Genomic DNA, 14,373 nt, shown 5'->3' on the forward strand with positions numbered 1-14,373 from the left:
ACACGGAAAACTAATATGTGAGGATCAAAAATACATATAAAACTTGTTTCTGTATTTGGATTGTATTTACATGTATATGAAACGGAACACGTGTGTGTGTGCATTGAAAAACACAAGTGTGGATCCTTCTGTGTGCATGTGTGTATTATGAGACTGTTGCTTGAAGACGACTGTACAGTTAACAGCAGACATGAGTTACTGTCTGTCATGCTGGTACAGCTGTCAATCAAAGGTCACCATGAGGCATAGAGCTTTTTCCAATCATTTTAAATAACACTTATTTTAAATTCTAAAAAGGATTGGTGGTGATTTCAGTTGGACTGGAATCAAATTTGATCATAACTATTAGCAATGATCTTTGTGTAATTCTAAATAAAAAGCTGAACTCTGCGAGCACCCAGTCAAAGGAGTTTATTGTATCATAACTCTCCTCCTGGTTCTTGACTGATGCCATCTTCTCCAATATTTGATGCATTCTTGGAGAAAGAGTTCCACAGGATGACATTTGTTTGATATGTCAGCTCCAAGAAGATGAAGACATCAGTGCGCTCTCCTCAAACACACAGCCTCGAATACGACCCGTGCTTCAGAGGAGTCCTCCTGCTTTCCCAAACATTAGTCTCATTTGTTTAGGAGGAAACTCACACCCCTGCGCTTTCAAAAGTTTATTGAGAGTTCACCATAACGACTTTGTACAGAAAAAAGATGGATAGTGCTGTTGTGCCCGTGGGGTTCCCATTAATCTGACAGCACCATTGATCATGGAGTTGTGTTGGTGTGAGTTTGCTTTGTTATCATGTTGCTTCTCTTCCCATATGGAGAGTTACTCTGCATCACTGTGTGACAGATTCAACTCAGATTGAATTTGTAGTTTCTCTGTATGCAAAAAGTCTAAAATCCTGTTGCATTTGAGACTTTAGCATGTTCATAGTTTGGATTGTCATTATTATACATCTTTTTTTTGGAAAATTGACTTATCTTCTATTGTGTGTGGATAATATCCAACATGGTGTACATTCCACAATTGAGTGTTGCAGATGTGGTTTGCCACCTGCAGGCTCTGAGCTTGACATGCCTTCTTCTGAGAGCCAGCATCTTTCTTCAATTGTGACCACATGCCATGTCATGCCCCCGCCTGCACCCAGCCTCCTTGTCCTGAGCCCTTTTTGTGCGGCCACTCGGATCACTTCAAGATGAACATTTTGTGACTTTCCAGAAAAGTGCCACTGACGTTACTGTAGAAATCAGACTGACTCTGCGGTGACTCTCAGACCAACACTGTCATAGCAAACACCCAGAAGCCGATCAGTTTGAGCAGATCGGCTGATGTTGCTGCCATTTCATGTGGTACTTGTATCAACGGGCGAGGGGGCTCTCCTCTCTTTGCGGCTCTCAGACTGAGCAGTGAAGCTCATTCAAGCAAAGTCTGGGAGCAGATATCTTGCAGTTGGTGAAAAACGTTGTCAAACAAATATGCAGAAGCCCAAATGGAAAAAGAGAAGAAGGGAGAAGATAGTCTGTCTTACAAAAGTGGTGATCCAGTGTCAAGATATCCTTGAGATAAAGACATTAAACAAAAAGCTCTGGCAGTGGTTTCTTTGGAGAAATGTGCAATTAGCAGCAGATATCTTACGCTCAGCTGGTGTTTGATTTCAAAAGAGGAACTTCAGCTGTTACACAAATCATTGAAATGTTCAGGACCAACCTTTTAAACGTCAGTCCTGTTTCCTACTGTGACATTGTGAGCTGTCAGTCTCCAACAACATCACTTTGATGGCATGAAGTCTGTCAGAGACATTCACCTCCTCAGCTAACAGTCACAAACACGGTTCATTTTCTTCTGTAAGCTTTGTTTGGCCTCCAGGTGTGCGTGACTATAGACTGCTTTGCTTCATGTTTGAATGTTTGTGTGTGTTCTCCTGCAGGGGAGCAGGAACAGCAGCCGCTCCTCCAGTCCCAGTGTGAGGATGATGCCCCCCGATAAGACCAGCAGCAGAGGGTACTTCTGCCCCGATGACCCTACAGGTGATCAGTAGAGTCAATGATCAAATATCACAATTTCACCCAAAAATGTTTTTCCCAACATTTACTTAAACTTCACTTAAATGTGTTTAGAGTAGGGATACCAGAAACTGACCATGATCAAAATCGAATAATAATCGATTATTCTACGCTATTACTATTATTAGCATTAGTCTATATTTTGGTTGAAACTAAGACAGGAAAAAAAACAAAAACATAAATAATAATAATAATAAAAAAATATATAAATAAAATCGAATTTTAAAAATAATTTTGGATTATGGAGACTGTAACGAATATTCGAATGATCGAATAATCACTGGCATCCCTAGTTTAGAGTAAGTGTTTTCCGCTTTCTAACAAGACAGAACTCTACTCACAGCCTACTTTGTAATCATTGTACACATAAAAGGATGAAGATACGTGACTTGATGTCTAATGCTTGAGTGTTCGTACTGTGGCTCGTTCAGGCAATCCACTGCTTGGTTCTCATTGTGAAACAATTATTTGAAACAAATAGTTAAAAGCCTGCATAGATTATAAAAGCAATACTTAAAGAGCCTGTGACAGCATCCCAACAACTGTTGTGCAATGAAATATTGGGCTACTAGTCATCTCGAACCGTCAGTTTAAAAAATAAAAAGCGATACCGTTCCGTTAAATATCAATAATTTCGAACATCGTGGGAAATTCCTTCGACTCATTTTGAAGTTTTGGGGGAAGCCGGAAGTGACGTCAATGCGGGAACGCTTCACTGTGCGGCGAGAGAGCCAAACACGGACCAAGTGTGTTGTCATGCGTAGAAATGGTGAATTACTGAGTTTAGGCACGTTAATAACGTTTTAATGAAGTTGACTACAGTATATTCATATTTGTCAGTGCTTTCATGTCAATTAGGCGAACATAAACATAAATGATCGTGGTGAGGATGATGATTACATTAGGATTACAAATCGGTAGTGAGAGCTGCTGAATTTCCTCCCGTAGGATGTGATATAAAAACAAATCGATTATTTTTGTAGTTGTAATAAACTCAAGTGGATGAAACTACATGTATTAGTGCTTTCATGTCAATTCGGCGAACATATGATACATTAAATGATCGTGAGAATGATGATTACAAATCGTTTGTTTGAGCCGGTCTGCATTTCCTGATGAGAAAACAAACCGATGCTTTTTGTAGTTGTACACCAACATGGATTAAACGTGTGTTTTTTTTACCACAATGTTGGGGAAATTAATGGATAAAATGCACGGATTATTATTATTATTATTCCCACTCCGATCGGGACACCAGGTCCACCGTTTCCCCGCAGCGAGGCTCCCCCCGTTGACAGTTTACGTGGGCTGGGTGCAGTGGCGGACTGGCCATCGGGACGAATCCCGATGGGCCGGTACCGAAGTGGGCCGGTCGGATAAATCACTAGCACATCCCCCATAGGCGGCGCGTGAGGTTCAGGTTTGGGAAGGCTAAATAACTGTTTGTACCTGACGCTGCCCGCCTCCGGCGTCTATAGAAAAGAGATCAACTCAGTGTGCGGAGTTTAAATCTCTCAAGTCATATTACAGGATAAAGGAAATACAGTTTAAACTGCCGTATGCAGAGAAGACGCCGACGTGTCGCACTTATCATTCATATCACATCATCAATCAGATCATCGATCATATAATATCATAATATATCATATATTTCCTTATCTGCCGTGTCTGGCCGTGCAACACTTACAGTGTCACATACTGTATGCAGAAGTATTATTTTAAGCAACACATTATGTTGACGAAACACTCGAGTCAAATGTAATTAAAGTCAGATCCACTCGTGTCTTAGACGTGAACGCGCTCTCAGCTGGTGAGAGAAACCCTGGCTTGATTTACCGAGTTGATAACCAGCGTCGTAGGACCGCTTAGCGAGATCTCGTTTGTTAGTTTGTTGTTGTTAGTTTGTGTGTTACTCAAACATATCCAGGGTCTGTTGAACTGGCTTCGTAGTACAGGGCACAGGTGGCTGGCAGCGCTAATGTCAAAGACACAGACATTGCATTATATTTGTATTTTACCAGGATGCAGTGACACAAATATTTACATATTTACATGTACTATCTACAGCACCCGCCGCCCCTGACATCCCCCACTCCCCCCGTTGACAATTTACTAGCGGTACCGAAGTGGGCCGGTCGAGAGTCCCGGGCTGATTTTTAGTCCCAGTCCACCACTGGCAACATGACCGTATGATCGCCCATATTGACGCACCTAATTCCTAAACTTCTAACAGATACAATAAACCGATCCTTCAGCCTCATATGAGCTCTCAGACACGTTCAACATTAAACTGTGATCGCTGTCTGAGGTTGCTGCTGTGTGCGCCATCGTACGTTTACATGCAGATGCTGGGATCCTGAACGGTGCAGCTGGAGCGCTGTGCCCGCAATGACGTCACACGTAATTTGGCGGGACTTGAAGAATCCCCGAGAAGATCCAGAAAATGGTCAACATTGAAGGGCAGATTAATGGTTATCAAAGTACAAATATCCAAAATCAGTTCAGTAACGGTTTTCAAGGGGACAATATTTACTCAAATTGATGTGTTTGGATGATGGGGGAAACTCGTGTCACAGGCTCTTTAAATGAAATACAGTTAAATCCCAGATCAAATGTTTAGTGATTGTAATATAAGGATGGATGTCTGTTCCCTTGTTTCTTGTCCTAAATATTTGTCCATGTTGAAGTTCCAAACAGAGCTATGTGATGAAAGAAAGATGACTTGATCCAACAATATACTATCTTATAGTTATGTAAGTAACAAAACAATCACGCCCCAGTGCCTTGGCATCAAGTTCTGTATGATAAGATATGCTACACTAAAAAACATAGGCGTCACTTTATCATGGAAACAGCTAGAACCTGTGCGTGGAGTAGTACACAAGCACCTTTTCTTTTCCACTCTAATGGATTGGGTGTGAAAGACCCCCCCCCAGAAAGCTTTTTGAATCAGAATACCTTTATGCGTGCGGGTCTACCATGATGGTATTTTGTTAACAGTTTTTTATGAAAATGTTGACTTCAACCCCTAAGCTGACTGATTGAAAGAGGCCACTCCTGTTAGTCACCCAGGAGAAATGTGTGGACTGCCAGCACTTGTGTCTTGAAGATAACCCCCCCCCCTCTGATTCTCTGTCCTCAGACACAAACGGCTCAGACAACTCCATTCCCATGGCCTATCTGACCCTGGATCACCAGCTGCAGGTACACCCCCCCCCCCCCTCCAGCACACTCACAGCACCACCTGAAACTCATTTGATTTTTAATAACTGAAATATTGTCAGCATTGCATCAGCTTTCACTGTGGCGTTCCCTCCTCACTCCCAGGATGAATTGAAGGACATTGTAAATGACTTCATTATGAAGGGATTACCCTGGAAATGGAGTGTGAATATGAATACACATTGGCAGCATCTCTGAGCTATCTGCTGTGTTATTATCTGCCCAGACTATACATAGCTGATATAAATTGTGTGTGTGTGTGTGTGTGTGTGTGTGTGTGTGTGTGTGTGTGTGTGTGTGTGTGTGTGTGTGTGTGTGTGTGTGTGTGGTGTGTGTGTGTGTGTGTGTGTGTGTGTGTGTGTGTGTGTGTGTGTGTGTGTGTGTGTGTGTGTGTGTGTGTGTGTGTGTGTGTGTGTGTGTGTGTGTGTGTGTGTGTGTGTGTGTGTGTGTGTGTGTGTGTGTGTGTGTGTGTGTGTGTGTGTGTGTGTGTGTGTGTGTGTGTGTGTGTGTGTGTGTGTGTGTGTGTGTGTGTGTGTGTGTGTGTGTGTGTGTGTGTGTGTGTGTGTGTGTGTGTGTGTGTGTGTGTGTGTGTGTGTGTGTGTGTGTGTGTGTGTGTGTGTGTGTGTCGCCTCTCGCTCCCTGTCCCAACTCCAAAGAGTCCATGGCTGTGTTTGAGCAGCACTGCAAGATGGCGCAGGAATACCTGAAGGTGCAGACTGAGATCGCCCTGCTCATCCAAAGGAAGTAGGTCCAGCAGCTCCATCTGATCCATGCCAGTGTTCAGTGTTGAACTCCTCCAGTTGACCTCTAAGCACAATAACCGGCCCCCCACCCAGACGTGTACAGAACAAGGCAAACTATCACAGGCTCCAGAAAATCTAAAAATGATTTATTTCTCTAGTTTTACATTTAATAGCTGTATGTTTTTAAATAAAATTAACTTTTTTGTTTTATTCTTTAAACTACTAACATTTATTCTAAATAAATGTAATTTATTTTAGATAGTTATTTGCCAAAAAGCTGCATTGTTTGTGGTGTAAAACCACCGCATCTTTTTCGTTATTTTGACCAAGTTTAAATTCATATTTCCAAATACTACAATACTCGTGTTTTGACTTTGGAAAAGTGAAGTTGTACATTGGTAAATAATATTAGGCTGCTGCTGACTGTTTTGTATAGATGTACTATTAAGTGGTTTTATCGTTAGTTATTGAATTGTAACAGTTAGACTGATACCTTTCAAACATATATATTCTAGCTGTAAAGAACCCCTGCAATGACTGGATGACATGTGAGAGGATTAAAGAGGGTTGAATCACATCCTCAATGTTTTATTTTTCTATCTTTTAAAACGTAGAAGTCGATAAATGCCACGGAGCATTTGAAGATTCAGAATGGTTTTGATTACAAGTAGGTTTACACAAAGGATGAATTAGCTTGGTGTAAATGGTGCACACATAGCAAGAAGAATACCTTATCAAATACAAAGAGGAGAAACGTATGCTATTATAAAAACAATTGTAAAGACTATTGTAACAAATAAAGACAATATGTACACAAAATATGTAAGAAACTGAGTGCGGTCAAATAAAATAGGAAATATGAAAGTGGTAGAAAGTCTGTCTATTGCCGGAATGTGGGTATTGTTTCAAATTGAGAAGATAAACAATTGATATCCTGATGTAGTGATCTGTAAGTCAGGTGTACGCAGGAGAGGTAATGTTTCTACATCTGTGCCCTGCGCAGGAAGGAGCTCATCGCTGAACTGGACCAGGACGAGAAGGACCAGCAGAACACGTCCCGTCTGGTGCAGGAGCACAAGAAGCTGCTGGAGGAGAACAAGAGCCTGTCCACCTACTACCAGAAGTGCAAGAAACAGCTGGATCTGATCCGGGTGCAGCAACAGAAGAGACAGGGCACGTCCTGATGAGGCGGAGACAAATGAACTCCTACCCCCCCTCCCCCTCCTCTGCCCTCCCCCTCCTCACCCCAGCAACAGAACACTACCCACCCTCATGCATCTCTCACACACACACACACACACACACACACACTGTGTCCTGCATGTTGAAGACCCTCGCTCCGGTGGGGCAGGAAGTGACGTCCTCTGAACATTTGCACATCCTCACAGTGTGTTCGGTGAGCGCAGACCAAACAATCACTGCCCCCCCCCCCCCCTCTGATGAGCGTGTCTACATGTTTGCTCTGGACAGCCACTCAGTCGTCCACGATGTGAAACCCAAGACGAAGGCTGGTCAGTGAACAATGTGCAGGATCCCTGAGGATGTTTGGACGCATGGATTCCGTCATATGCAAACCCCCCACCCCTTAAATCAACACATTTATCTCCAACTTTGTTCTAATGGTGAGCATGAGCCACCTCGCGTGGGCCCCTCAGGTTTTGAGGTCAGAGGCATGTACTTCCTGTCTCTGATAAAGGAAAGCTGGGGTTTGTGTAGACCTGAAAAGCTCCTCGTGCTGTTCAAACTACTTCTGGCTCCCAGAGCGAACAGCGGACCCCCTCTCCACTTCTGTTTTTGCGTGTAGATGTTTTCGTCTTTTCTATCCAGTAGTTCACTTTGTATGATAGCTCTTGTGTCATTTTTGCACTAGGAAATATTGTATCTGGTGGGGGATGCCCTTGCGGACAAATAGAGGAGCGTATACCTCCGTACTGTGTCTAGTCTGTTTTTAGTTCACATGTTGCCTTAGAAGTTGCCTGCATTTTAAGTGCTTGTTTTATTTGACATGTCGTGGGGATAAAAGAAGAGGGTATGTTTTAATGGACTTTGAATGAACTTCTAGGAGGGAGTGAGAAGCGTCTATGATTTACTCTAAAAGAATGCGTTTTCTTTTCTTGGTCTCATATCCCACGAATACTTTTGCACAATCAATTTAGCTTTGTCTGATCATGTACACATTTTATTTCTCATTTAAACTCATTTTAAAATAGCAAGACTTGACGAGTCTTACTTTTAAATGTGTTTGTGTGCAGGAGTAATCCTCATCGGGTCTCTTCTCCTGGTCATGGCTTTAGCACACACCACAGTATATGGCAGTGATGAAGGCATTATGAAATAAACTGAATGCTGAAAAGACTCACTTTTCCTTGTGTCTGTTTGAACTTTCTGCTTCACTTAACAGCGTCTCCATTTTCTGTGTCAGGCCAGGTCCTTTATGGAGAGTAAGAACTGCGTGTGATGATGATCAGAGGAAGGTGTTCAGGTGCTTGAAGAAGAAGGTCCTCACTAAATGATCATTATATATCAATTACCCGCCGCATGTGAACTTGTGAAGATGTTTTATGTTCCTTGCATGTGTCTATGATGAACCAAGAATCCAAACATGCAGAAAAGTCTTGCACTACTTGTCTGCTGGTACTGTTTGTGCAGAATTCCTAAAAAGTAAATGTGTTATGGAAAAGGATGATTTGGAGTTGAAATAGTCACACACGCACACAGTGAAATGTACTCTCTTTTTAACCAATTGTCCAATTGCAAAGGAGCAGATGTGATATTCACGTGAAGCCTTACGGAAAACAAATGAAGTGGACACGAGGTGAGTAGGTGATGGATAAATGCTCATTGTGTTGAGAAAGTACTCCTTAATTAAAGCTACATATGGGTTAAAATGCTGATTCACTGCAGAAATAGGTTTTAATAAAATATTACGTTTCCCTAAAAAAAAAACCGTAATTTCTTGTTCAATCAAGGCATCAAATGAGTGTTATTTTATTCATCTTAGTAATGTATTTGATGTATGTTTGCAAACACTGCTGTGTGCTGCTCCCCCAGACAGCAGTGCCCCCCTCAGCCAGCAGGTGGCGCTGAGCCTCCAGCAGAGGAGCAGTTTCTCTCAGACAAAGAAGCATCCATCCTCAGTATATCAATGGCTGGGATCAAAGTGAATCCTTATGATGTCCTGCCGACCAGCACGACCTACTTTACTGATGTGTGAACACTGCGATGTCTCTAATGCAGAAACAGATCAGTTACATCAGCCGTCTGGCCTCCAGGAGGACGACCGTTTGACTGTTGGCTGTAAAGAGAGCTCCGGCTCCTTCTGGTTTACATCTCAGGTTTAAAATGATCTTAGCTTTTCTGCTGACAAAGGCTTCCGTTTCTTCCTGTGTGTTTGAAGTCGATAGCTAAATGGGGAACAATGAGTCACTTGATGGTGGAGGAATGATGTCATCTTCCCTCTGCAGCAGGTATTGTGTGTGCTGCGGCCTGCCCCCCCTGAACTGTGGAAATAAGGAAGACCGCGGATTGTTGCCAGCTTTGTCCTGAGCCCCTTTGTTGTCAGGAGGACCTGCAGTGTGTGGCCTGCCGCGGGCTGCGAGGGTGTGTTTGTGTGTGAGGAAGGAAGGAACATGTTCATTTCACTGTCAGCTTTCATTTCCACAAGCACTGATGAAACAACAATGTCGTCTTGTAACTCCTGTGTAGAGCTGGATTTGGTACTAGTAGTCTAGGTCAAATAAATGTATTGTATGACTAAAAATCACCCAGGGAATCAAAAACTGTTAAAGATAACACTGAAAGAAACTGAACCATTGACTTTAATCAAATGTATTCTGTCAATAGACTTAACATAACTGGATTAGGTTAGTTGAAAACAATAATATTAAGTTGAACCCAATATTTTTTTATTTGAACTTGATATTATTGCTTTCAGATAACCTTATACAACGTTTCAGTTTGTTCAGTGTAATCTTTAACAGTGTTTGATTCTCTGGGTTTATGTACATCTGTTTAACTTCTAATATTTCAATACATCTTCATTCAAGTGCATTAGTGATTGTTGGGTTGTAATGTCATCCCCCTTCCCATAGCGAGGGAAAGTTGTTGCACTTGGAAACCTGTGAGGGCTTTAGATGTTATCCATAGCATGGTAGCCATGGAAACTGGGTGACATAAATAGGCTAGCAGTGGCAGAGAGAGATGTTGCAGTTTTTAATAATGGACATAATTTGGGTCATAAAATCTTGCATGTTGGTCTATAAATTGTGTCGTGTGCCAGTTAGGATCCCATTAATCTGCAGCAGTCCCTGTTGGTGTTCGAAGAGTCCGCCCCCCCCCCCCCCCCCCCCCCCCCCCCCCCACTCTCACTTCCAATTATTTGTTTACTACACTACATGCATTATGTAATTACACACTGCATGATAGATACAGTAACAGTGTAAGTATGCTAATTGGGATCAATAATTAATTTGCTATTTGGAACAGCGCTGAACTCCGTCATTCCTCATTCATAATTGTACCACGGGTATATTTAGAGGGGCACTAATGAGGCTAGGGGGGGGGGGGGGGGGAGTGAGCAGCTGCTGCTTCTCTGATGCAAAAACTAGTAGCAAACGCTTTTACAAATGTCCTTTTCTAAAGTAAATGATTCATTTGAATGGACTTGTGAAGAGGAGATTAACCTCCTGTGATTTGTTAGGGGAGAAAGGTGTTCATCCTGGGGGGGGCAGGTATGACTCAGTGATTACATCTCCACTCCACACACTGAGGGACAGATTTAAAAACAATATGAACAGTCTTTAAAATGACATGGGGAGACGTTTCAAACCTTAAATGATATGTGCTGTCCGACAAGTGTCTTAAGCAGCTGGATCAGAGGAACTGACATGAGTAGAGAGATACAGCTGTGAGACTATAAGCTATTAACTGACTGTTGAACTGCTGAGCTCTGAAGCGTCACCACTCACATTCTGTATGTTCATCATTACATTGCATTTAGCTGACGCTTTTATCCAAAGCGACTTATAATAAGTACGTTCGACCAACAAGATACAAACTTGAAGAAAGCAGAATCATATAAGTACATCAGGTTTCATAGAGCTAAAACATTTCAAGTGCTACTCAACTGGCTTTAGAAAAGCCAGTCCTTTATTAGTATATAAGTGCTTTGTTAATAGTTCTATCGCTCGAAGTGGAGTCGAAAGAGATGAGTTTTCAGTCTGCGCCGGAAGGTGTGTAAGCTATCTGCTGTCCTGATGTCAATGGGGAGCTCATTCCACCATTTTGGAGCCAGGATAGCAAACCCACGTGTTTTTGCTGATGGGAACTTGGGTCCCCCTCGCAGCGAGGGCGCAACGAGCTGTTTGGCTGATGCAGAGCACGTGCTGGGGTGTACGGTTTAACCATGTCCGGGATGTAGGAAGGGTCATCATCATACTGTTCATACTGTAAGTACATCTCTTGATAGTCCTCATTTCCGAATACTCAAACTGGTTCCCAAGTCTCAGGTACTGTTGCCCCCAAAACCCTGAACTGCCCGGGAATCGAACCAGGGTCTCTAGAATTGGATACCTTGCATGACACCACTACAGCAGCAGCACACTGTGAAACATTGACTTTAATCAAAAGTATTTTCAACTAATCTATTATGTTAGTTGAAAGCAATAATATTAAGTTGAATCTCGTATATATTTCTTTATTTAAACTTGATATTATTAAACCTAATACAGTTGTGTGAAATGTGTTACATTTAATTAAAGTCAACGTTTACATTTTGACAGTGCAGTTATGTCTGCATCATGCGCGTCAAATCAGAATTCCTTTAGTCCTCCCAAAGAGGGGAAATTGACTTGGTAACATCAGTATAGATAGAAATGAACAATACAAATAACACACTATTAGATCAAAAGGCATGCACATATTATTTAAAATAAAAATAAATAAATGTACAAAAGTACACATTCAGGGAAAATCAGTAAGTAAGCAGTATTTATAAAATAAGTTGTAGAATACTGTGTGGTAGCGAGTTGATTGCAGTGGTAAATACATATTTACATAATAACAAACCGATTCTTGTTGGATTGGACAACCTAAAAAGTAGCAGCCCGTTGTAATAATGTTTGCAGAACATATTGCACATCGTTGTTGCACAACAGTGGTGTCATATACATGTTGGTCCAGAATGGCCTCTGTATGATGCTGTATTAACATTATAACATTGTATGGTTCAGATCTGTCAGCAGCAGGAACAGTGGGAGGCAGTTCAAACCAACAACAAGACGCTCTCTTGCCGTTTCAACACAACGTCTTCAACCCGCACAGTTTCCACAAGCAAAGCTCTGGGAGAACACAAACAAATGTCAGCTTGAGGTTTGCAGGTCTGAAGGCGTCATTTGTGCTTTATATCTCAAAAAGTTCAAACTGCAGGATGGAATGAACTGAAAAAGCAGATGCTAACAAACAGTGTTAAAGATGAATACAATACAATCTGAAAAAAGAAAGGTGTCTCTCAGAATCCAAAGAGAAAAACCTATGGGAAAAACACAAAAGCATTGTACACAATTTAAACCAATATATGTCGTATAATTAATTAACAAGGATAAACTGATGTTTTTTAGTTGATGAGTACTGCAGATATCACTGTTAAATCATCTGATCATTGGTTTTATTATGAAAACGTTGAGACCGGAAATACTGTTTTCAACCCGTAACTTTACATGGAGGCTGCCGCATACCTCAAATCATCTTCGCAATATCTATCAAACTATAGATCCTACATATCGACTGGACGTGGATTCAAAGGTAGGCCTACAATATACACTTCTCGCTAGAAATCTAATCAAAAAGCGTTTTAATGGCCAAACTATCCTACAATTTAGGATTTTACAGAGAGGGTTATTTGTGAATAAACGACCATCTGTAACGTTAGCATTCAACGGGAGCACTAGAGGGCGAAAACTTTCAAACGTAATTATAGGACGTATTAAGCGCTTGAACAAACGACATATTTGGTCGTAATAAGGGCCTGAACAATCGGCCCATTTGGTCGTATGAGTTGGAGGACTTGTTGGAGTTGGAGGACTTGTTGCTGTATGTAGTTGTCAAATATGGCGGACCATCTCGCACATGCGCACTGCAGATAGGGCAGGGAGGCAGATCGGGTACTGACAGTGACAACCACTGGACCTCCCTCACCGAAAGGAGAGGAGAAAATGCTGCCCCACAATGCATTGCAGCCGCAGCATTTGCCGTCACACAACAGTCGGCCGTTCACGGAAACAACCGATTATGAGCGAGAAATTATATCATGAAAGTTACGGTGCTTATTAAGCATTTTAAAACGTATGTGGTAAGTTGCCAAAGTGCTTTTTTCTGAACGTTCATCAGTATTATAATCAAAAAGAGAAATATGAACGTTAGTTTTTACTGAAATGATCAAATAAAGTCAACATTTCACAGTCTTTACTGAGCTGTGTGGGGTTTGTTCAACTTTTAAAAGATGTTTGAATGGTGATATACACAGTGATAGATGTTAAGGACTAACGTTTATAATAAATACATTTGTATTGATTTTAAGATCTTTTCATAGTTCATACAATCATACGTATTGGGATCATTTGTATTAATGTGGACCGGAGGGAGAGGGTGACGAGCATAAGTTTCACTTTCCTTTTTTATTTCAATTCCAACTTTGGTCATGAAGAATATGTTTCTCTGTTGTCCACGTTCATAAAGCATCAAGCAACAGCATCAGAGCACGGTGCAGAGTCTCTAGATGAGTTTACAGTAGTCCCTCGTTCTTATTATACATCCATGTTGTAGTCCGCTGTATAGAAAACTGTAGTCTCCATAGTTTCCCCACAGCAGCAGACGCACATTCATGACGTCCGCTGGCGCATCATAAACACGTCGGATAGTGAAAGTGCATTCGATTCTCTAAAGCAGTGATTCTAAAATGGGGGTACGCGGACCCCTATGGGTACGTTGGGTTACTGCAGGGGGTACGTGAGAAAAAGAAAAAAAAGGTTAATTAAAGAAATACCATGCATGATTACAAAAATAATCATAGTACAATATGTTAAATAGAAAACACAATTGTATATCAAATATTCCTAGAACCACCAAGGGTTCAAGATCCGTTCTTGTGCTTTTCTGGTGCTTAACTGGTTTTTCTGTTTTTACAAGTGTGTGGTTGCGTTCTAGTCACTTTGCTCAGCGCTACTGCTTGTTACAACTTGCCGCACTCGCCATTAACTGTTATTTATCAGGTTAATCTCGCCCCCCTCTGACGTAAGCGTGAAGTAGGCCTATTGGTTCTTGCCGGTCAGCCAATTGGGGCTAGCTAAGA

At 41.7% G+C, this 14,373-nt stretch overlaps 1 protein-coding gene across 2 annotated transcripts in view; it reads left to right on the forward strand.

Moving 5' to 3' along the window:
- map3k7 (mitogen-activated protein kinase kinase kinase 7) overlaps positions 1-8,390 on the forward strand; it is a 32,224-nt gene extending 23,834 nt beyond the window's left edge. For both annotated transcript variants that reach the window (XM_034204517.1, XM_034204518.1), the window contains 4 exons: positions 1,926-2,025; positions 5,204-5,264; positions 5,911-6,027; positions 7,030-8,390. In XM_034204517.1, the coding sequence (XP_034060408.1) occupies positions 1,926-2,025; positions 5,204-5,264; positions 5,911-6,027; positions 7,030-7,210 (459 nt within the window). In that variant the 3' untranslated portion in view covers positions 7,211-8,390. The remainder of the gene's footprint in view (positions 1-1,925; positions 2,026-5,203; positions 5,265-5,910; positions 6,028-7,029) is intronic.
- Positions 8,391-14,373: the final 5,983 nt, after the last annotated feature.

This window comes from Gymnodraco acuticeps, unplaced genomic scaffold, assembly GCF_902827175.1.
Source record: "Gymnodraco acuticeps unplaced genomic scaffold, fGymAcu1.1, whole genome shotgun sequence".
Taxonomy (NCBI): domain Eukaryota; kingdom Metazoa; phylum Chordata; class Actinopteri; order Perciformes; family Bathydraconidae; genus Gymnodraco; species Gymnodraco acuticeps.